Source organism: Sebastes umbrosus, chromosome 5, assembly GCF_015220745.1.
Source record: "Sebastes umbrosus isolate fSebUmb1 chromosome 5, fSebUmb1.pri, whole genome shotgun sequence".
Lineage (NCBI taxonomy): Eukaryota > Metazoa > Chordata > Actinopteri > Perciformes > Sebastidae > Sebastes > Sebastes umbrosus.
Genome location: NC_051273.1, coordinates 28045772 through 28055069, shown reverse-complemented (window position 1 = coordinate 28055069; position 9298 = coordinate 28045772). Strand labels below are relative to the sequence as shown.

Genomic DNA, 9298 nt, shown 5'->3' with positions numbered 1-9298 from the left:
TCCACACAGGAGGAAAGTTCAAACTGTATCTTGTCTTAAAAAGTGTTGGGTGACCCGGCACAGAGGCTTAGTCACTCCACAGAACGTTTTAGAAGGAAAAAAAGAAATGTTTGAATGATGTGATATTTGCATGTTTTCTGTGATATTGGATGTGTTTTAACTAGAGATAGATAGAAACTGGAATTATACTTCAAAGGAAGTAAAGCTTAAAAGGCAAAACCTCATAGAAAGAAAAGAGAATTTTGAACACGTGTACCACACACATACAAAACGGTTCTTATCAAGTCTCTACAACACACACACACACACACACTCACGATGAAGAATCACAGTTGACCTTTCTTTTCGTCTCTCCGAGTCTACGTGGACAGATGATTTCTCTCCCTGTCTTCCCTCCGTCTCGTTCGCTTTTACTAAAAATTGAAATATTGATCTTAATTAGAGTTTGCCGAGCTCAGCAGCTCGCGTTGAGGGTTTTAGACAAGAGGCAGCAGACATCTGTCTAAGGCACTTACGTCTTCAGCGCAGGAGAGGAGCAACGTGGGTGAGGAGGAGGAGGAGGAAGGAAGGGGGGAAAAAACGTGTGGTGAGAGGAGAAGAGTGATGGCTCCCTGTCTCCTGCCTTTTCTGAGAAACATGTCGAGCTCTCCATCTCCGCTCGCTGCTGTCAATACATCGGAGAGAAAATCGAGTTGAACTGTTACACACACACACACACGCCAACGCACACAGACACACACGCACACACATCCTGACAAAATGTATTCAACTAGCAGCATGTGACAATCTGTACATGAACTAAAGTTTCCCAAGTTGCTGCACAATCATCAACCCACTGATCTCTCTCTTGTGTTTGAGGTCAAGTTCACAATAAGGCTGATAAATTTGGAAACTGATTTTTCGGGGGGAAAAAGTTGACGTGAGAATGTCTTAATATTAATATTGTGTAATGAATTTCATCACCTCTCCCTCTGTGATCTTTCATCTTATTAGCTGATCCTGCAAGACACAGACATGCAGCATCTTTAAAGGAATAGTTCAACATTTTGGGAAAAATACACCTGATTGTTTTCTTTCCGAGAATGACATGAGAGGATTGATGTCAATATCATGTCTGTGCATTTAGTACAAAGCTGGCGTCAGGACATGAGTAACCTAGCTTAGCATAAAGTCTAGAAGCAAAGGGAAAAACCGCTAGAATAAACAGCTAGCCTGGCTCTGTCAAAAGTGAGAAAATACACCTACAAACACCTCTTAAAGGGATAGTTTGGATGTTTTGAAGTGAGGTTGTATGACGTACTTATTAGGGCTGTCAAAGTTAATGCGATAATATGTTAATGCAAATTCGTTTTAACACCATACTAGCTTGTCACGAAAGAAGTTAAATAACGCTCCAAATGAGTGCTAAATTTTGGCGGGGAAAAACTGGCATGGATATTTTAAAAGGGGTCCCTTGACCTCTGACCTCAAGATATGTGAATGAAAATGGGTTCTGTGGGTACCCACGAGTCTCCCCTTTACAGACATGCCCACTTTATGATAAAGACATGCAGTTTGGGGCAAGTCACAGTCAAGTCAGCACACTGACAGCTGTTGTTGCCTGTTGGGCTGCAGTTTGCCATGTTATGATTTGAGCATATGTTTTTATGCTAAATGCCGTACGTGTGAGGACTATATTTGTCATTGTTTTGGGTTGTTAATTGATATCCAATATTAAATATATACATACATTTGCATAAAGCAGCATATTTGCCCACTCCCATTTGATAAGAGTATTAAATACTTGACAAATCTCCCTTTAAGGTACATTTTGAACAGATAAAAATGTGCGATTAATCACGATTAATCATCGACAATCATGTGATTAAATATTTTAATCGATTGACAGCCTTAGTATTTATCCATAGTAGGTGTTTTACCTACAGTAGATGACGGTCGGCGTGTCTCCAGCTTCGAGAAACAGACAGGAGTACCGACACCGGAGCAAAGCAACACAGTGCTGTGGACGGAGACGGCAGATAAACGTATTTTGCACACACCTCTGCACACACCTTATCTTATTGACATGGAGTCAGGACATATATATGTTTGTGTGTTGCACTGCTTGTTTGTCGCCGTGACAACGCCTCAGTTAAATAGCGCGGTAATGCTGTAAATATGAGACTCTACACTCGCACACTCTCACTTACACACACAAACAGCGTATTAATAGTTTTATTAGCAGAGGTCTGAACTAATTCTGCAGAGCGGTGGATGAGTTACTGATCCGAGCATCCTCTCTGTTCCACTCTACACTGACAAACATTTATATCACAAACAAACAGAGATGAAGAAAAATAAATGACGGGGAAATAATCAAGACAAGAGAAGGATCGAGGTGGGGAGGAATAAAGGTAAAGTTCTAAAGCCAAGTTCGTATGATGTGAATAAATCTTTTAAAATGGCATGTCAAAGTGAGTTTACTCTCCACATTGAAACACCAAAACAATAGAATATCTAGTGAATTGACGTCGAGTTAAGATTATTTTATCAAACAACATTTCCGAGGTACCATTAAGGCTGAGTCCTTACCGCAGCTGCCCAGGTTTGAGTCCAGCTCAGGTCCCTTTACTGCATCTTCTGTCTCTCTGTCCCCTGCCTTTCCTGTCTGTCTCTCTCTCTCTCACACTATCCAATAAAGCAGAAATGCAATCATCTTTAAATAATCAATAATGAACTTTAATGCAAAATTATGAAAACTGTAAAATCTTTAGTTCCTCCTCTTTATGTTGGCAAAAAACAAAACAGTGGTTTCATGTTAAGTAACACCACATTAGAGGGATAGTGTGGTTTTGAAGTGGGGTTTTATGAGGTACTTATCTATAGTCAGTGTATTACCTACAGTAGATGACGGTCAGCACGCCCCAGGTTGGAGAAGCAGACAAGCAATGTACTGCTGTGGACTGGGCCGGCAGCAAAACGTATTTTAGCCACCTAAAAGAAAGGTTCATCTAAAAAAAAAAAAATCAATACACTATATTTAGAATATTTTCTGACAGGGAACTGAACTGAAATTGAGACTTATCTATAAGCTACTGTTTTTATCAACCGAGTCTGGTGGCTTTGAAGAGACCATGGATAAGTTTCACCTCCAGTTCAGTTCCCCGTTGGAAAGGGCTGTCTGACGGCAAGATTAACCGGTGAAAGTATTCTTAATATAGTGTACGCTTAAACTGATATAGATTTTTTTAGGTAAGCCTTTGTTTTAGATAGCTTAAATAGGTTTTGCTGCCGGTCCCGTCCACGGCATTAAATTGCTTTATTACACAGCTTTGTTGAATACTCTATTCTTAAATAGCACGGCGTTCTACAGACTGTTATTTCGTTATAGCAGACCGTTGCTATGGCCGCAGTTCTGATGTCAGACTCTAGAGGACCATTTTTGCTAGCTAGCGACAGCCCCGTCAGGGCGATGCAAGACCCTCGGCTTTGCGTCGGGGTGCCGCATCACCCTGAAGGGGGTAATTTCACAACAATGACTGGCTTGCTGTACATAATTTCTTACTTGTTTCTCCAAACTGGGGTCGTGCCGACCGCCATCTACTGTAGGTAATACATTGACTATAAGTACCTCATATAACCCCACTTCAAAACACCCAAACTATGCCTTTAACAAACATGGCAATCGCCATGTGAATCAGCTCAAGGCAGTGTAGGATAAAAGGTGGCAAATTGCTATATGCCAATAAATTAGCTAACATAAAGTTGGTGTTTTCAAATGTACCCACACCGAAGAGTGTTGAACAAAACATCAGTCTCTGGAAGGCATGTCTTAAGCCCCATTCGGACGGATTCATTTCTCTAGGGGGGGTGGGATGATTTTATCATTACATGTGCTGGTCAGTGGTTTTAATCCCACCTGGGAATTGTATTTGCCATTAGCCATTGCAGCCATTAGGAGTACGAGATCTCATCAAATGTGCTGCTGTAATGTCAGCTACAGGTGGCTAGTCCTTCAAACTGTCCGTGTATATTACAGACCATATCCTGTAATGATTAAAATGCTTTCCGGTACAATGAGTTAAATGACCTCCCTTTATAATGTTACTGCTGTCCGAATGGGGCTTTAAGTGTGAATGGAAGCGGAGGAGAGAAAATGTGTTTTTAAATATACGGTATATGACTTAGGTAGTTCTAATACAAAGCAAAAGAGAGACTAATTTCCGTGTGTGCACGCATTCTCTCAAATCACACGCACGCACACTCACAGCATGGTGAGGATGAAGTCACTGGCCACTCATGTGTCTCGTCCTCCGGGCTTTAAAGCGGGGGGCACTGCTGCTTCTGTCACCACCTTCCAAATGAAAACTCTCACAAACATGCTCGGGTTCATGTGACGACACCGCCGCTCCCAAACAGACACGCACTCGCAGCCTATAAACACTCTCACAGCACCGACTTCACATGTCAAAAAGAGTCTGTGAAACAACACACTGTTAAGAGTTCATATTTTATTTAGACTTTTTTAAAATTTACAAAAAAAAAAAAAAAATCGGTACTGTAAACACCAAAATTGATATTTAAAACACATGTGTGTAGTATAGATATAGAAAATAAAACTTTCAGGCCCTGAGTGAAGAAAGATAACACCTGTCAGGACAAACCTGGAGCACAGAAATCATCGATGAGCGTTTTCCACCTCCGGTGCTGCTGGTGTCTGTAGTCTCACAGCCGAGGCTTGATCTGCAGCTTTTTCTCTGCGGATGACAAACGGGAAATGAAAAGTATTAGCAGAAATGAAATGACAAAAAGACAAGGTGTGTGTTCAATCATGTGTAACTGATTCTGATTCTCTGTGTGTTGAATCCTGCTTAAACGCTGAGTGATGACATCTTTCCTGATGAGTAAATGAGGAAGAGAACAGGACAACGGGGATGGATGAAGGTGTCTGTACAGGAAGTGTGTTGTGTGTGTGTGAGGTCGCAGTCTGGCAGTGATACATTGCAACTGAGCTAATTTATGCAAAGTGAAGAGGAGCTTGTTTGGCTGAGTTCCACCTTTAATGAGGCTCTGGGCAGTGCAGTGTGTTACTGAAGGACCGGAGTGTCATTAGTAATACTTAAGAGCACAAAAGCAACCGGACGGAGTGGGTGGAGGGACGATAAAATGATCAAAACAAAATAAGTGTTTTTCCAGTGCTGGAAAGTTAGTTTACGATTTTCCAAGTTTTCCAGGATGTGAGGGAACCCTGCTGCTGGGCACCAAAGTTTAGAATTTCTGGATCTAAGCAAGACACTTAAATGCATAGACAAAAAAACAACCTCATGAGGACACGTATGACAACATCTACTGCAACAATAATATCAGAAATCTGTGTATGCGAGTGGAGAAGGTCAAAGGTCAAAATGACTCTGGTCAGGTTAAAGGTCCTGCTTGTTTCCAGGCAGAGGAGACATATAAACCATGAAAGAGAAAGTAAAAGTAAGAGTGATCAGAAACACATATCTCTAACATATTCGTATTTTAAGAATGTTACATTTTGTCTTTGTAATTTATTGAGAAGCTAATTAGGATTGGGAAATCCAGGGTAGGTTAATTTTTGATTTAATCTTTGTTAACTATGACTGTAACAGCTCACTGGCAGAAAAAAAAGAATCTACCCCAAATCTCAATAACTAACTGCAGTTAAGATGAGTTTGATGATCCATGTAGAGGTTTTCCACCAAAACAGATACACATCTGTTGTCGCTCCTGGGACATTTTAATTTTGTTCGTCAATGAAAAACACCTCGTCCATCTCTGTAGCCAAAATAAAAATGCAATCATATTTACATGGAAACTCCAAAGAGTACCCTGAGCACTGGACGACACTCAGGACAAAACCTTATTATTTAAGGAAATTTCAAGGAAATCTAAAAAGTACGACGGCCTATTAGGGCCACTGTAGGTATAAATAAATAAATAAATGAATGAATGAATGAATGAATGATCGAATTAATGAATTAATAACTGAGCCAGGGGAGGGGGTTAATATTTTGAGAAAAAACTCAGAATTTCCGACATTAAAGTCATAATTTTCCGAGAAAAAACTTGGATATTCTCTGAGATTTAAGTGGCAAATTTATAAGAAAAAAAAATCTGAAATTTTCGAGATTAAAGTCGTAAATTTACGAAAAAAAACGTGGATATTCTTTGAGATTAAAGTGACAAATTTAGTGGAAATCATAAATTTGCGAGATTATGAAGTCGTAAATTTACAAGAAAAAAAACTCTTGCACTGGAGTGAAAACCCTGGTAATTATTATATAATCAGTCAAATGAGAGAAAAAAAAAAAAAATCAGGAAATGTTTGATAAAGTGGTGCGTGCTAAAACAGGTTGAACACAGGTGAAAGGGATCAAGTGTTGCTTTGCAGTGCCTGCATGCATGTGTGCGTGTGTGTGTCCAGAAGGCAGGGGCAGGTGGATGGTCGAGCCTGGTTGGAGGAGGAGGAGGTCGGAGGGGGAAGGCAGCCTCTCTCCTAATCCTCTATCTGTCAACAGAGAGCTCAGCTGTGCCTCCGTCCAGCCCAAAAGCTAAATATTATTACCTCTGTCCTCTAAGCATTATTACTCCTCCCCTGAGCATCATCACACTCTGCAGCCCAGCTCTGATCATCATTATCTGTCTGCAGCTCAGACGAATCACCACGCCCCATTCTCATCAACTCTCAGGAATGATCCCGTGGCTTTTCATGACAAACATGATCCTTCCACAAAATATCGCTGGACAATATGTCTGACAGTCAGCACTTTTTACACTCAGTGAAGCACAGTTAGTCCTCTTAAGGAACGTTCCAGGTTTTGAAAACCTAAATGTCATTTGACTAAAATTACAAATCTGGAGATGTGTAGTCCAACAAGGGCAGAATTCACAGCTGCCAGATCATCAGATGAGTTGTAAACAAACCCCACATTTTACCATATTATCTTAACTGCTTATTTGGAATTGAATGCTCTCCTAATGTCAGTAATAATCCCTAATGTACAGGGAATAAATGTGTGAACGACCATGGTATGCACGGTAGGTTAAAGGTTAACTAGGAAGTCTGCAAAAATCGAAAAGATGTTTACAACGGACAGATGTTTACAACGGGCAGAGGTTTAGAGACAGAACGGACTGTATACAAATTGAAACGCTTGCTTGTTTTCTTTTCTCAAAAAAAAAAACTGTGTAACATGACCACCGTTTTGTTTTGTGCACACCGTGGGACACTCTGAGGTGCCGTATGTGTGTTGGGTCATGTATTTCTGCTACCTTTAACTTGTGAGGTCTCAGCTGGCAGTGTGTCCGGTGCGTCTGCCTCCTCTGGGGAGCTGGAGAGGGAAATGAATGACGGCAGTGCCAGAGGACCTTTGGTGGGCGTCCCCGGAGATGCCTGAGAGCCCTCCGGCATGACAACAGAAAGGCGGGGCCTAGAAGAGAGAAAGAAAAACCCATTGAAGGATATTAAACAAGTTAAATGTATTGATTCTTATCAATTATGAGTGAGCTCTGTGCAATCCGCTCCCCTGACCTCTTAGAGGGCTCCTTGGATCGAGCTCTCTTGGCCGGGGTGGCGGAGGCGTTGCTGGTGCTTCGTTTGGCTCCTTGGCGGTGCTGCAGCTTGCAGCGGGCTCCTCGAGGGCAGGACCCCGTCTTAGAGAAGTCTGGACACACCAAAGTGTGTTTCTTCTTACACTGGTGGGTAGAGACACAAGACCCAAAGGGTTTAATTGTGACAGCCAATTCGAAGAAATGTAAGACTGTTAATGGTTGCTGAGAGCTATGAGGCCATTTTACAGGACCAGGTGCAACCAACAGAACAAAACTGTGTTCCCTCATGATCATGGCTTTTTCCAAAAATAAACAAATTAAAAATAGTTTTCATGACAACGAGGATGGAGTCTAGTGCCTTTTCATCCTCTAGTGTCACAGATCTAAACACGTTTAAACCATAGACTGTATATAAGAAGTGACGTGACCGTGACGTCACCCATTGGTTTGTTGACTACCGTTTTGAAGCCTTGAGTTCGGCATTTTGGCTGTCGCCATCTTGGTTATTTGCAACCAGAAGTGACACGAGAGGGTGAAGCAAAGCACAACCGAACGAACGCTGAATAAGACATTTTTTCAGGGGACCAAAATGTTACAATTAACTTTCATTAACTGAAAACACACAGTGAAGGGGTTAAAGTTGTAAAACAAAAACAAGGTAGCCATGCCCCAAGCCACTGTTTTTGACGTAATTTGGAGCCAGGGCTTGAGCTGCGGTATCGAGGTACCGCCCGCACACCAGCCCGAACCAATCGCGAGTGCGAGCACGGCCACAAGCTTGCTAGCGTGAGAGAATCACAGCTGTCAATCATGATGTCTCACCTATTTTTTCTCATCAAATAACTAATTAAAACCAAACTTATCAGAAAAAGGAACACTTGAACATACATCAGTGTGATAAGAACTACCTAAAATGACTTTACCCATCTTTGGGAAAAACTTATTTGATGTGTTCTTTGATTTTCTTTTAGTTTGGCCCATGTTCCATCTGTTAACATGGAGGGGGCGGGATTTATGACCTATACTGCAGCCAGCCAACAGGGGGCGATCAAGATATTTTGGCTTCACTTTTGGGGAGCTGTCATGTCGTCCATCTTTATATACAGTCTATGGTTTAAACCTCTATGGGAAGCTCTGGAGTAGATAATGTTCTTTTTTTAATCCCTCAAAGTGCTGGAAGTTTTCTGTCTCGAGCAGTGCTCCAATGATCTCTCACCACACAAAGTTAAAGACTTGTGTGACAGCGTTTCAAAGGGAGGATATATCCTCATACTTGATATTTTGTACCGTTATTCCATCCGCTCTTTCCGTAAGTTACTGTAAGTTAAGAGGCACTCTTTCCATCCCACTCTCCTTTAACATGCAAGTTGAGCAAGTGGGTCAGAGTTAGCGTCATTCTGGGGCAGCGTTGTGCATGCGAGAGCGAGCTTTCACATGCATGTTTGCAACCGAGTGTGTATGACAGTGTAATACGGGTGTAAATTGGTAGCTTCATTCTCCACGAGACCCGATCCCTCCCACCTGTCAGAAAAGCTAATTATATTCACTCTGGGGGTGCAGGCTGCGAGGAGTGTGTGTGTCTGCGTGTGTGCGGAGGGGTGAGGAGTGCGGGACTGGGGAGCAGATTGGTCTAGAAATAGAGTGTGTATCGGGGGATGTGTGTGTGTGTGTGTGTGTGTGTGTGTGTGTGTGTGTGTGTGTGTGTGTGTGTGTGGAGGGGAGAGGGATCTGGAGATCGATTTTC

The 9298-nt window shown here is 41.9% G+C and overlaps 1 protein-coding gene across 1 annotated transcript in view; it reads right to left on the bottom strand.

Moving 5' to 3' along the window:
- Nucleotides 1-4470: 4470 nt before the first annotated feature.
- Nucleotides 4471-9298, bottom strand: part of zc3h3 (zinc finger CCCH-type containing 3) — a 75778-nt gene continuing 70950 nt past the window's right edge. The window contains exons 10-12 of the mRNA XM_037769554.1: nt 7535-7698; nt 7276-7433; nt 4471-4736 (exon numbers count right to left, since the gene is read on the bottom strand). Coding sequence (XP_037625482.1) covers nt 4705-4736; nt 7276-7433; nt 7535-7698 — 354 coding nt within the window. The 3' untranslated portion in view covers nt 4471-4704. The remainder of the gene's footprint in view (nt 4737-7275; nt 7434-7534; nt 7699-9298) is intronic.